Source organism: Pelmatolapia mariae, linkage group LG6 (genome assembly GCF_036321145.2).
Source record: "Pelmatolapia mariae isolate MD_Pm_ZW linkage group LG6, Pm_UMD_F_2, whole genome shotgun sequence".
In the NCBI taxonomy this organism is placed as follows: domain Eukaryota; kingdom Metazoa; phylum Chordata; class Actinopteri; order Cichliformes; family Cichlidae; genus Pelmatolapia; species Pelmatolapia mariae.
This window is the reverse complement of record NC_086232.1, coordinates 26,634,910-26,649,743: the sequence shown is the minus strand read 5'-3', so window position 1 is coordinate 26,649,743 and position 14,834 is coordinate 26,634,910. Positions and strand designations below refer to the sequence as shown.

The following is a 14,834-nucleotide window of genomic DNA, read 5'->3' as shown; positions in this document are numbered from 1 at the left end:
GCAGGCTTTGGTGAACAGTCATGGAAATTTTCAGGTCTCTGTGGAAATCCATCAAAAAGATATAACGAGAGAAAAAAGTGCCGCATTTCCAGAGTTTGAAATCTGAAGAGATCTGAGCAAGGCACAAATTTCCTACCCTCAAACAAATGTAATTCATGGCCAAACGGTAATAGGTGAGAAAAAAATTCTTGAATTGTGAGCATCAGGGGTGTCTGAAGACATATTGGCACAAGCGTCATGTCTCAACTTTGTTTCATTAAGGAGATATGACGATTTGAAAATGCCTCTCATTAGAGAAATCCAGCCCTGATTTTGAACAAACTCTCCTATGACTTTCTATAGAGAGTTTTGAGACTTTGTGTTGCTCTGAGGAGATTTGCAAAATATGTGTAAATCCCACAAGAATGATAGTGACATTTTCTGAAAGCCAGCAAAAATACCTACGTTTTGATGTATAATTTGTGGGGGTTGAGTGGAAATTGAGCGAGTTGCAAGAAGTTGTTCAGACATGAAGAGAAAATTCAGAATGGATGAGTGTACACTGTAAGTTAATTGCATAGCAACCATAACAACGCATGTATTTTCTGAAAAATCACAATTTTGCAACTGAAAACTTAAAGAGGTATAAAATTAAAATGGTAGAAGATCTGAAAAAGCTGAATCATACATGAATAGCCCAATAACCTGAGAACATTTTAAAGTTTGAATGGAGTTTCTAGGTGAAAGTATGAGGAAGTAGTTAAGTTTCAAAAACAAGCAAGTTTTAGCAGAATTTCTGAAGATTTCCATTCATTTCAATGGGACAAATTAAAGGAAAAAAGTGTAATATTTTAAAAAGTATAATAGTAATAAACACCAAAAGTCATAGCACACATTAGCAGAAATAGCAGAACAGTTTAGAATTTGAACTGAGAAAATCGGCTGAAAACTGAGGAAGTAGTTAAACGGCAAAAAACGTACGGAAGCAACCAGAATAAAGTATAAAGAATAAAGAGAAACAGGAACTCAATAGTGTGGAAGCCCTTTTAGGGCATCCACACAATAATAAATCCGACGAATAGTAATATGTGTGCCTATGTGTGTGCCTCTTGGCATAGGCACACATAATGACAGAAAATGTTTGATTATGACACATGCTGGAGATGTCATGCTGATCATGTAACTCATGAGGAAGGGCTATTTCAAGCTAATGAATTTGATTTGCAATCAGGCGAAACATGGAAATTATTCTCTGTATTCTTTTTCAAGACACTTTTTTTAATAGGCTCAATTACACTTTGATTACCTCTGCAGACTCTCAGAGTGAGAACTATTAGGCTAATCTAAAACTTGTTAGGTCACACTGTGAACCTGCCACTGTTAAAGTTTACAAATACATAGCGGTTTTAGATGTTTTTGCATTGTGACGGCTGACATTCTTTTGGTTGTAGTGTTGGTGAAATTGCTGTGTGCTAAACAGTATCTCGCTACAATCTGGGAAACCACTGGCTTCTTATTCCTAAAGCAAAATCAGTCGAAAGCTAGTAGCTTTGAGAATCTAAATGCAAATCCTCATTTGCTCTCTACATGTACTGTTTACCAGCTTTTAGGACCAAAAGTCCTGTCACTTGCCCACAGATTCAGCCTATTCATACACAGATATCTGTTTTTAGATTTTAACCTCGCTGTAACCAGAAAATATTTTGTCTTTTAATCGCAGCATTTTCACCCATATCCCACCTGTTGCCACCTTGTTTAATTTGTTCTGAAGTGGACCTCGAGTGGCACGGCTCATCATTTCTACTCTGTATTTTTCATAATTCACGGCATTGTGAGGCTGTCCACTCTCCTCTTGCTGTCACAGCTTCTATCCTGCAGGACTTGTAAAGTGTAGTACACATTTTATCAGTAACTGGTAACTTTTCAAAGGCAGGCCTCATGAGTCATCCACAGCAACCTGATACAGTTTGTCCGCGCCAGTGTGTGTGCGCGTGTGTGTGAGTACATGCACACACTTCCTTACACACACACGCGCCAGAGATATATATTTTTACATCCCTGCATTGCAGCGACAGAGTATTTGTGACCTTGTTCTGCCTCACTCTGAGATAAAAAAAAAAGAGAAATTCAAAAGGAGTCATGATATCAAATGGCTCAGAAACACATTTGAAGATATTTGGGGGATAGAAACACACACACACACAAAAATAGGGATTGTGTCCATGCCATTGATGATTCATTGTCTCTGTTGCTAAAAAATAAATTCCCCTCACAGCCAGTGATTAGATGGGGAACAGTTGGTGAGCGAGGCGCACAAAGCGCTGCATATGGCTGTGATGAAGCCGCGTGAGCTTCGGTTAGTGGCTCATCCCAGTAGTTTTTATGTTTTTATTTATTTATATATATATATTTTTTATATTCCTCCTCCAGAGGGGAGCTCTGACACGAAGAGGGATCAAACAGCACATAAAAGCTACATCAATAGTACAGGGCTACAAAATGATAAACAGAGCAGCCTCCTCTGCTGTAAATTCACAGCGTGCATCAGTCTTTGTAAAGGCACAGGTTAATGTACGGGAAGATGAATCCTATTGATGTGTGATTCGACGCGCTTCTCTGAGGTTAGATGGAGAGATTGATCTGAAACTGAAAGACAGCATAAGGGGAAGTCAGTAAACACTCAGGTTCAGACTGAAGAATACTCCTCTCTCTTCCTCTCCTTCAACCAGCCTCTCATCTGTGAGATTACTGTTCCCATGGCAACGCAGCTGATTGCACAGAAATTGCTGTGGTTGTGGGAGCCATGGCAACACATTGCATTAAATTATCCTGCCTCCTTATGTTGCAGTTTTACGTACGCGTGCTTGCGTCACCCGCTTGTGACGACACGTCAAAGCCGTTTTGTCTGCAGTCAAAATAACACTGCTGAGCTACTGAGTATTGCTGAGACTTAATATAGACAGATACACAGTTATTTTTATTGTCTACAATCTTGTAGTGCTCGTCAAAAAAACAAAAGCACAAGAGAAGAAAATATAGAACTGCTACAACTGGGAATTTGGCTAAATTTTACCTCAGCTTACTTTACCATAAAACATTTTTCTGCATCACATGTGATGCTGATTTGATGGTGAAGCAGCATCTTCACTGCTGTGAGCGAATAGGTTGAATAGTGCAGAGAGTGCTTTGTAAAACTACAAATACTGGACTGTCAAATTCAGATTCTCTGCAACTTGTATTTTGTTTTCTTTGGCAAATGAATCAAAGTCATAGAGGTGGTGAGAGAGTCTTTAACCACATGTGAACAAAGACCTATAAAAAAAAGATTACACAGGGGTTGCCACAGGATCATCTGCCTTCATCTCACCCTATCCCTAACATCGTTTGTCACACCAACCCACTACATGTCTTTCTTTCCTACATCCATGAATCTTCTCTGGGGTCTTCCTCTTTTCCTTCTGGCTGGCAGCTCCATCTTCAACATCCTTTCTCCAGTATATCCACTATCCTCTGCACAGGTCCACAACATCTTAACTTCGCTGCTCTAACTTTGTCTTCCAACCACTCAACTTCAGCTGTCCCTCTGATGTACTCATTTGTAATCTTGTCTATCCTGGTCACTTCCAGTGAAAATCTTAACATCTTCAACTCTGTCTCCTATCTTTCTGTCAGTGCCCCCGTCTCCAAATCATACATCATAGCAGGTTTCACTACCATGTTGTAAATCTTATCTTTTGCTCTTACATATAATTATTATATGTGCATTATTGATACAGTTTACATTTTTTGCCTTTACCACGTAAAGGCAACTTTTTTTTAAATAGTTGCCTTTATGCAGTTATCGTGACACCTCTATTGCCAGCATACCTTGTCAGACTTCGAGGGGACACATTCCAAAACCTCCATCACGTGCTGGCGTACCAAAACAGGTGTTTTCACACCTGTAGTTCATTTACTATGGCCCTGATCAGTTGATGAACTTGTACACTTGAAGTTTTCTTCAGTGTTTTGGGGAGAAAACACAGAAAAAAATTCACATGAACCATAATGCCTCACTAGAAACCTTGTGAGAACAGTTTGTAGTGGTACACAGATGTGTCTGGGGCAGGAACAGTGAATGCACATCAGTGGTACTCTACCACATGTCTGCTCAGAATGCAAAGCATGCTTAGCTATGAGAACGCATTTAGCCCAGACACCTGATAATTCACACCAAACCTTCTGGGTGCGGTTGTTTTGGTCCGCACCCGAGTGCAGATGCCATGTTCACTTCTACGCACATGAACCAGGCACAGATATTAAAACGCTTTTAGTTATCAAACATTTATAGTTATCGAAGGTTCACTGTTGACTATTAATGCAAAAGAAAAAAAAAACAGTTGTAAATATCAATCAAATAAACATTATGCTGTCTCTTTAGCAATTGCTTATGCTGGGAAACATGTATTTATGGAGGTTTTTTTGTTGGTTGTGGTTCCACAAACCATCCACATCCTCTCCTCCTCCTTTATCCCCCCTCAGAGCTCTTACACAGTCTTCCTTCTCTACTTCTCAGATTACAACCATCCATTATTGGCATGAACCTTTAACTCGCCTGTGCCGCCTGTGCACTCCTACAGGCTTATACGCATCATATCATTACCAATAAGCGATGATACCGGCGCTGTAGTTGTTTGGTTAACATTGTGCTTCACAAGTGCGCCGTGCACCGAGTGAAATGTGCTTAAGTGATTGAGAATGGGTTTTTGCAAAAATGGTGAAGGATATTTACAAGCAGTGTCTAACCAGGTGTAAATTTTTGAAGGCTTTTCCAGGAAAATGTTAGATTCGTGAGTTGGTGGAGGACGCTGAACGGGATTCATTGTTTTAGTCAAACTGTATTAGGAGGCTAATCCCATGTTACACGTGCATTACAGCACTTGTAGTGCGCAAGCCAGCCAGAACGCAGCAAATAGGCATTTCATGGAGGCTTGAGTCATATTATTGACTTGCTCCAAGCATGTAGCCTACTTAGAACTCTGCGTGTGTGTGTGTGTGTGTGTGAGGTCGGATATAAATATAGTTGAAGAGATCACAGATAGAAGTACCGAATGTTCTAGTGGGAGGTACTTGCGATAAAATCTTGGGCAAGTTTCAGGCCCATTGCTCATCTGTTGTCTGCAATTTATTTATTTATTAATTTATTTATTTTCTACTCACTTGTGAAAAGATGTATTGTCCTTCTTTTCACACTGTTGACTTGCTTGGAGATAATGGTGGGTAAAATGTGTTTCATACATCCTTTTAAGCACACACACACGCTCACACACACACTGAGCTCCTTACTCCTTGCATTCAGACAAGATATTTATTTCTCCAGTGGATTGTTTCAGAGGCAGAGCGTCTCCATGGTGATGGCAGCCCACAGATCAGGATGAGGAAGAGTGCGGGAAGGAGGCGGCAGAGAGAAAGAGAGAGAGAGCGAGAGATGATTCCACCTTATCTGCCACTGCTGTACACTTGTTGAAACACATACTGTATATGCTGATACGTATCCACACAGGCACTTAACGCACTCTCTCCTCCTTTACCCACTCCTCCACCTTTCACTCTCGCTTTACCTGCTCCTACTCTGTTCTTCTTAACACTATAACTATGCTTCAAACTGGGTCACCTTCGTTGTGGTCCTGGTCGAGTTAAGAGACTGCATAAAATATCAAGATTGCTATTGCTACCACAAATAATAATTATAATAACAATGAAAAGAATATTAATAATAATACAATTATTATGGACGTTTTTTATGTAGCACCAGATCACAACAATAATTTCCTCAAGGCTCTTTATATTGGAAGGTAAAAACCCTAGAATAATGTGAGAAACCCCCAACAATCAGACGACCCACTTTGAGCAAGCTCTTGGTGATGGTGGGAAGGAAAAACTCCCTTTTAGCAGGAAGAAACCTCTGGCATAACCAGGCTTGTGGGGGTGAGGGGAGGAAAACAAGACAAAAGACACACTGGGGAAGAGAGCCAGAGATGAATAATAACTCATGAATAAATTCAATGAGATGTCTAAACACAAAGAGAGTGAAAATAAGTGAGTGAAGAAGAAAAACACTCAGTAGCCCAGGCCAATTACAGCATAACTAAGGGAGGATTCAAGAACACCTGATCCAGGCCTAACAATTTGCTTTATAAAAAGGCAAATTAAAGAAAGGCTGAGGCTAATCGTAAAAGTAGAGAGGGTTTCTGTCTCCTGAATCCAAACTGGGAGCTGGTTCCACAGAAAAAGGGCCTGAAAGCACAAGGCTATATCTCCTGTTCTTCTTTTATATATCATATGAACCACACATGAGAGTGAAGTGCTTTGTTTGAGTGATACAGTACTATGAGGTCTTTCAGATAAGACAGGGCCTGATTATTCAAGATCTTGTATGTGAGAAAAATTTAAATTCAATTCCAGATTTATTTATATACAGAAATAACAAAATTCCACATCTCACCCTCAGACCTAAGAAAGTAAAATCTTATTTTAAACCTATGACATAGACATTAAAATAAATAAAACATAAAGAATTTAATAAAGAAGAAGGGCAGCTGTGTTCAAAAGTATAATAGGAAACCAGTGGGTGTCAGATATTCAACCTCCTTCAATCTTTTATTTTTCTGAACGACATCCCAACAGATTTCAAAAACGACAAATGCAACGCTGCCAAGTAATTGGACTGAATATTTGACAGCACTGACTCACTGCCAATATGAGCCATCTATGTGGCTGAAATGTTTTGGTTGCAATATTTCAAAATTTCAGACATTTAAAAAATATTTGATAAGAAGTGGTCCTTGATTTGAGTGCACCCTCACACCGTTTTTGGAATAAGGGTACAGCAGCATCCCGTGCGCTGTACTGATGCTGCTTGCATGTTGCGTCGTAGCCCTTAAAGCTGCACCGATCAATACTCTTTTTTAAAGATGACTTTGCCTCTATGTAAAGATGTTACTGTGATGACCTCACAGAGAAATGTCGCCCACTGTTTAGTGCTGTAGCTGCTCACACCATGCAACAAAGTTTGTAACTAGATTCTAAACAATGTGGAGAATTTTAGCAGCTGAACGCCAAATAATAATGAAAAAAGACTTGAAAAAGAAAAATGTTTGGTAGTTGTACACATATAGCCTCCACAGCTTGTGTTATAATATGTCAGTTCAGGTTTCAGATGAATTCCTGATAATCTTTTACATCCACAGCGTGTTTGGTTCGTCTTGCTGTTAGTAATTCTGTTTTAGAGCGTTAATGATGGCAAAGCAGCATTTAAATATTCATTAAACATGTTTTAAGGAAGTCCAGAATGAAGTTTAAATGCTCCACATTTTGCTTTGTGGTCAACAGACGCGTGTTGATACTGGATTTTTCCATTTTCAGGTACCTTATGAATGTGACATTTGAAGGCCGAAACCTGTCATTTAGCGAAGAAGGCCACCAGATGTTTCCCAAGCTGGTCATCATTCTTCTAGACAAGGACAGACAGTGGGACAGGGTAAACCTTCTTCTCTTCTCTTCTCTTCTCTTCTCTTCTCTCTGCCCTTTTCCTCCTCTGATGCTTCTGCGATGTGTCTGTCACTTTTCTGCCACTTGAAGTACTCGTTACAGTGGCGTGCACATTACACACAGCTGCCCTCCCACTCACTCATACAGGTTGGCAAATGGGAGAGAGGCTCCTTGACGATGAGGTACCACGTTTGGCCTCGCTTTGAGCTGTACTCAGGAGCGGAGGAGCGTAAGGACCACCTGTCCATCGTGACTCTGGAGGAGGCGCCGTTTGTAATTGTGGAGGATGTGGACCCGCTCAGCGGGACCTGCATGAGGAACACTGTGCCATGCCGCAAACAGCTCAAACTAAGGTGAGAAATTAAGTTGGAGTGTAAGAATTTAAAGTTTTCCTCTGTTAAACCTTCAGATTTGTGAAACTGCTATTTTTTAATAATAACATCAACCTTGGACCAGCTGTGTCTGTAGTTTAATAGAATATTTTGAAGTCTGTGCTAGTTTTTTTTTTTTAAAAGAAGAAGTGCTACAATCAAACAGACTCCTTACAGCCTTGAATAATTCTGTTTTGCTTGCATTTTCTCTTTTTTGTGTATCTTTGGCTTTCTTATTACAGCGCGCCGCCCCTGCAGCATGCTGTAATGGTTCTTCGGTTTTTCTCTTTACTAAATGTGCCACTTGTTTTACTTCTGCTAACCAGATTACTGACTTGCTTTCTGTTCCTGTTTTTCTGCCTCCCCCCTCCTCTTCACCATGACCCTCTTGCCATCCGGTTGTCCTTAGAGTGTGATAATTAATTGTTCTTCATTGGCCTCCTTTTCTATCAATGGCGTACCTGAAATCTCCTCAGGGTGTGCTACATCTTGGAGCTCATTGTTTTTATTGACAGATCTTTCACCGTGTTCTTTCTCCCGTTCCTCTTTTCTCGAGATTTCTCTCTCAGCAACACATATAGCATTTCAGGAGCAGCCATCAATACTTCGAAGACAATATGCAGGAGTTATTTCTGCCCAAAAAATACTGCAAGAGCCAGATTCACAGAGCGCTGCAGAGTCACCTTTGTATGCACAAAAGCACAAATACACGGGCGCAGTATTGTTGCCAAAACCGAAATAAACATTAATAACCACTTTAGTCCATGTGCATTTATATCAGTAATCATGGAGGTTGTTCATTTGATGTAGCTGAATTCATAAAACCACAATTTCGATAAATAGAAGTTGACACACCCTTGTGTGAATACAAAACACTCAAACAAATACATTTGTCCTTAGTCTGGCACTGGAAATATCCAACAAACAGTGCCAGAGCTTCCATTCACAGCTGTTGTGCACCTGTATCTGCTGTAAGCCAAAACAACCCATTGACTGATGACGCACAGGTTGGTTAAATGTTTGCCCCAAAGTGCGTTATTCTTAGTCCCTCATGACTGTGTAATTTGGATGACAACCTCTAAATGTGTTTACGTGCTCTCTTCTCTTGCTCTGAGAAAAGTGAGTATTAGTCGTGACATATTAAACTTTTCCCTGTGATTTGCAGTGTTAGATGGATGTATTAAACATAGCACAGGCTTCGAATTCAAGTGTAAAAGAATATAAAAGAAAAGCACTAAACTAACATGCACTAACAGTTTAGGCTTCAGACTAGTCAATGTTTTTTTTCTACTTTGTGCTGAAGTAAAGTCAGCTCATCATCAAGTTGTCTTCATATGTTCATCTTAACAGCATGACCGCAAAGTCAAACTGTGGTCTTTTTAGTAAATTTGTTATTAATAGGGGCATATGTATATCACATTTTTATATATATGTCTGTGAATATATTATATTTTTGTGTCACCCATTAAGCTGTTGGCAGTAGTTTGCTTTGGATTTTTGGCTGAAAGGTTTCAGATAGAAAGCTTGAATCGACTTGTTATCTTTATCTGTTATGAATATTAAATTTTTAGTTTCAGTTCGGGGGCAAAAGAAACCAAACCCAACAACTACTGAATCTACACTGTTAGGCTTAGTCAGTCCGGTAGCCATGTGTTAGAATTAAAGAAAACCTTCTGCTATGTGCTCAGAAGAAGTAGCAGGATATAAAAACATATATGGACATAACATATGGTAACGTAACATAAAGTTGCACTGTTGAGAGTTATTGCAAGAGGTATGAAAGATTTTCTTTATCTGTCTTTGTAACAGCAGAAAAATTTAACATAGATCTCGAGAGGAGTCCCAGAATAAAAAAGGTGTTAAATGAGAGTAGCACGCCCCCCTTGATGAGCATGTGAACGGTCATAAGGTCGCATCCAGTAAGGATTTTTTACTGTTGCTTCTGCTTCTGAGGTTCTTCAGGAATCATTTGATCTAAAAAAGGTGATTAAACAGTGAATTTTTAATTTCTTATAGTTGAATCTAAGCCTCAGTCAATCCTCAAAAAGCTCCTTTGGTACCAATTTCAGCTAATGAGTGCCAGCCAATTGGTCAGAAAATATACATTTTTCCTACATCCTGCGACTGGCCTGACTGGTCTCTAGGCCTATGTGACTGGGGCCTTAGTTCACTAGGGTGAGTTATAATTTCAAGCAAGAGGTCATCAACTGCCGTCTCCCTCATGGTGGACTAGCTTTTCATGAGTTTCTTACTCTTTTCATATCGGGGTGGAGTGTATAAATGAAGACACATTTATTGATTGTATACAAAATCCAAAAAAACTAAACAAGGTCTACATAACACGACTACCAAAGAGGATGATAAAGTACAGACTGCACTATGGAGAAAGAAGACAAATAATCTGATGAGACCAAAGAAAAAAAAAAAGACTATTCATGCATCCTGAACTGATTGGGACCAACAAACAAAAGAGGAATGAGACACAGGTGAAAGCAATCAGGATAATCAGGAAGCAGGAAGTAAAATGTTTCTCTCAGTAAGAAGTCTTCTCAAGTGCTGTCTTAAAAAAACACCAGCCCTCCTTAATGAGCATGTGTATGGGCACTATCTTTTGGTTGCGTCCAGGAAGGATTTTTACTGTTGTTAGAACTGCTTCAGATTCTTTCATTAATCGTTTGATCTAAGAAAGGTGATAAAATATGGTAAAATTTTAATTTCCCAGAATTAAATCAAATCCTTGTTTCGAATCACAGTCAGAATACTTTATGAATCACTGAAGAAATTATTGTCCATCCAGCAGTGCAAAATCAGCAAAAGGCTGCTAAAAAAAAAGCAAACAAACAACAATTTGCATTGTAAAAACAAACTTAAAAAGTATGCAAGTAAAAAAAAGATCCACATTAAAAGTGTTTATATCTGAACCTAGTATTTCCAGGTGTGGTAATCAGTGCCAAACCTTGGTGATGTCTTCTTTCTTTTGAATTTGCTGGTTTTATGTACTCAGACCAAACAAAACTTTGATCTCAAGTTCGTGAAACCTTTTATCCTGCTCTCTGATTTGTATTTATTCCTCTTTGTCCAGCAATCAAACAGGTGATTCAGGGATTTACATCAAGCGCTGCTGCAAAGGTTTCTGTATCGACATCCTGAAGAAAATCGCCAAGACGGTCAAGTTTACTTATGACCTCTACCTGGTCACCAACGGCAAACACGGCAAAAAGGTTAATGGGACTTGGAACGGCATGGTTGGAGAGGTGAGAATATTTTCTTTTACTCTTCCAGATTCCATGTTAGTTTTTTTTATCTTTTTAAAATAAATTACTGCCTTAGATACTGTTGCACTGCAGTAGGCAGATGTAGATATAAATGCAGTATATTGTTGTTCAGAAAACTGATCAATGTTGCTCTAAGTTCATCCCAACACTGAAAAAAAAGAACGCATCAGCTTGAAAATACCCTCCGGGACAGTTTGGTCGATTTCATTCAGATCTGCTGGCAAATCAGCTCACTGTGGATTTCATAGCTGGCCGAATGCTGGAGCAAAGCACTGGAGACGTCGCCATACAACCATTATTGAACCATTAGAGAGACACAATTATAGTTTATACTCAAAATCTAAGTATTTTTAATTTCTTTCTCTGATTTCCAATATAACGATTGGACTTACAGTATAACTGCAGTGCTTTATATTTGTATAGCTCATCATTGGTAGCAGTGTGTTGCTGATGGTGGTGCCTACCATCTATTGTATTATTTGCATTCATTCATTCATTCATTCATTTAGTCAACACTGGCTGAGGTATGACAGAAAAAGGTGTACCATAAATAGACAGATTCTGATGCAGACATCTGCACAATAGCGGCCGATTGTTTGATTGTGTTATTGCGATTAAGAAAGCAAATGCACATCTTTCTTCATCTTAGTAAGAGATTTGATTGACAACTGTTTTGATTATGAAATGGTTGTGATCTGAGAGCCACATGATGTCCATTCCACGTGCACAGACTCTTAATACTTGATGATTTTTTAATGTATATCTCTGCGTAAGTTCGTGTTATTTCATGGCAAACTTGCATGCAGGTTGTTGTCTGTCAGTCCTCAGTCGCACAGCCTAACAACTCCCTGGAAACCTCAGGTCGTTAGGGTAAAAAGTGGAAGTTGCTAACTAAGACCAGGTGAAGAGGTGTGCTGCACCAAAACCTCCTGCGGTCGCTAGCAAATTGCTTCTGTTGCTTCTAGTTTACATAGAAGATGCTGGGTTTTCTGGAAGCTCTTTCAGCGGTAATGAAATCATAAAAACCTCTTTGCTTCCAGTTTCCTCATGTGACTCTCCGCAAACATTTGCCAAATGATGAGAAAATAAACATTTTTCTTTACAACCTGTGATTGCCAGAGTCACTGACTGCTATCTCGGCCTGTGTTACTGGATCCTTAGTTAGCTCACTGAGATACGTTATTGCAACTAGAGCAAGACATCATAAGCTGAGGTTGCATTAGCAATGCTTTTCATGAATTTATTACTTTTTCCTTTCATGGGTGGAGTGTATAAAAGAGGACTTGAAGTGGATGCTTCAAGAACAACATGCAAGCCATTCATTGACTGCTTATCATCTGCTTCAGTTCATTTTGTTGTAGATAGTGAAATAATTTTTGAAACAGCTCTTACACAGAAACATCTCTTTGCTAGAAGGCCCTAAAAAGGTAGCCAGATGACCGTAATTCTTTTCATTTTATAAATATTTATTAGTCACTTATTAGCCAGTGTTGTAATATTTGGTGAGAGCTGATATCCAAAGAGAGTAACAGAATTAAGTGAAAGGAGAGCACTTAACATCTGTTAATTAACAGACATTTTTCTTGACAGATGTTTGACTTGTCACAGTAGGAAAACGACAGGTGTATTAATGATGGCTGCATTACACTGGCACATTACACTTACAGGGTATGAGATTATAGCTATTATGTGATAGGTTTAATGAAAGCTAAGCTGTGTGACATGGATTGAACCTTACCGTTGAGTGAGACATCAAATTTAATGCATTTAGACTGCATCATGATAAAACTGCTGCAATTTCTCCGCTATTTCTTTCCACACTGTGTCATTCCTGGTGTGGTCATGATAACAGCTGGAGGACACATCAGGAAATAACTGCCAGAGCTCGGCTACAGAAAACCTGTTCTGAACATTTTACCTCCATCCGTTATGTCTGAGTTTGGTTTCATAATGCTGCCATTATCGTGATGTTATCTGTATTGTTTATTGCTCCTTTTGTGGTTGGGTCATAGATTTATGTATAACAGCGTGTTAATACCAGATTGTCACTGTCAAAGTTTTCTCCCAGGCTGTCTTTGGTCTCGGAGTCTGCCTTTGGGACTGTGGACCCAATTTGAATGTATTTATTATGCTTTATGTTTATTTATTCAACATATTTTCATTATTTTCTAATTCTCCCCAGATTTTTAATGATTCATTTGAAAATATCATTAGAGTACACAGACTTTTAGATTTTAAGCATTTTAAAATCAATTAAGCAATCAAGTGCCTAAAGTATGAAATCAAATACAGATACTGCTACAGTCAGTAAGTGTTATGCTTTAGTTTAATTATTGGTTATTTTTATAGTGAGTTTTATTTTGCTCTAACTATATATGACACAGACAGAAATTCCTGTCTGCACACACAAATAAACAAGCAATGATTCAGTGAACATTACAATGACCAGACTTTCCAAAATTTCCAGTTTTGTTATTTTAACTGTCTGCAAGTATCGAGGCCATGTCAAAAATGTAGTTCTTTGAACGGCCTTTGATGTATAACCTATAAATAAGAGAGACATTAGATTGCCCGAAATCCTGGTCCAGCAAATCTCCTAGCGTTGAGGAAAAACTCAACGCTGGGAGATTTGCTGGACCAACTGGGGCAGCAAATGCTGGTGATTTTTGAACAGTGTTAGCATATGGCGCTAACACTGTTTGGATTGTGATCAGTGATTTCTTATAAACCAGAAGTTTGATCATCGTCTATTTGTAATGTTACTAAAACACAGTTTGACATGTTAATTTAGAAGTTTTGAAATTTTTGAAAACGTTAAAAAGAGGAAAAAAAAACCCAAAACAAACCCTTTTAGCTTGGTTTTCGCACACTGCGTCATCTCTCTGTTGGTTTCTCACTGCTTCAGCCATGCCATGTGGCACTTGTTCCCTATAGCTTGGCCTTGGGTGGGGAGAGGGGTGGGGGAGGCTGTGATCAACTCCACAAAAACTCAAGAGGACGCTATGATGGCCCTAATCAGAGATGGGGAAAGAAAAATGCATGGAGAGAAAGGCGGAGTGATTGGGCAAGAGAGGCAGAGAGGAAGAAAGCAGCCTCAAGGAAAGACCCATTTCTCTCCTGCACACATTACACATCCACCACAATGCAGCCTTCACAAATGAACGCGATGTCAGGCCTAACTTATCATGACATCGAGCGAATTATTTCATTATTACGATGGGAACATTGATTAGTGAAGATGTGCAGTGTAGTGTAAGCTAAGTAAATCTCCAGACCAGTTACCATAGATTGTGGTGTAAATTTGCTGCTGTTATACATTGGCATAAAGGCAGTGCTATGCAAATGTGCAATGCACCCATGCACAAATTCATTAGTACACATCCTTAAATGCTTAAGCAAGCAGCTAATGATTTAATTTGAATGGGGGAAATAGGACAACAGATGCAGAAAACAGAACAGAACGAGAGAGCAAGAAGAGAGCGGGCCACTATGAAGAAGTGCGACAAACAGAGGGAACAAGCAGCATGCAGGATTCCTGTTCACTCTGGCGTACATACATCCCTTTTTAACAGTCTTTTGTGCTCCTTTTTTATTCATGGCCTGAGGCTCCAGAAACTTTGGACTAAATATACCTGTACACACTTAGAGGGAGGCTGGGCTGGTGGGGAGTTCAGCTCTG

At 39.3% G+C, this 14,834-nt stretch overlaps 1 protein-coding gene across 2 annotated transcripts in view; it reads left to right on the top strand.

The window, feature by feature from the left end:
• The window catches only part of grin2bb (glutamate receptor, ionotropic, N-methyl D-aspartate 2B, genome duplicate b), a 136,391-nt gene that overhangs the window by 99,392 nt on the left and 22,165 nt on the right, over nucleotides 1-14,834 (top strand). For both annotated transcript variants that reach the window (XM_063475324.1, XM_063475323.1), the window contains exons 7-9: nucleotides 7,384-7,498; nucleotides 7,657-7,862; nucleotides 10,963-11,134. In XM_063475324.1, coding sequence (XP_063331394.1) covers nucleotides 7,384-7,498; nucleotides 7,657-7,862; nucleotides 10,963-11,134 — 493 coding nt within the window. The remainder of the gene's footprint in view (nucleotides 1-7,383; nucleotides 7,499-7,656; nucleotides 7,863-10,962; nucleotides 11,135-14,834) is intronic.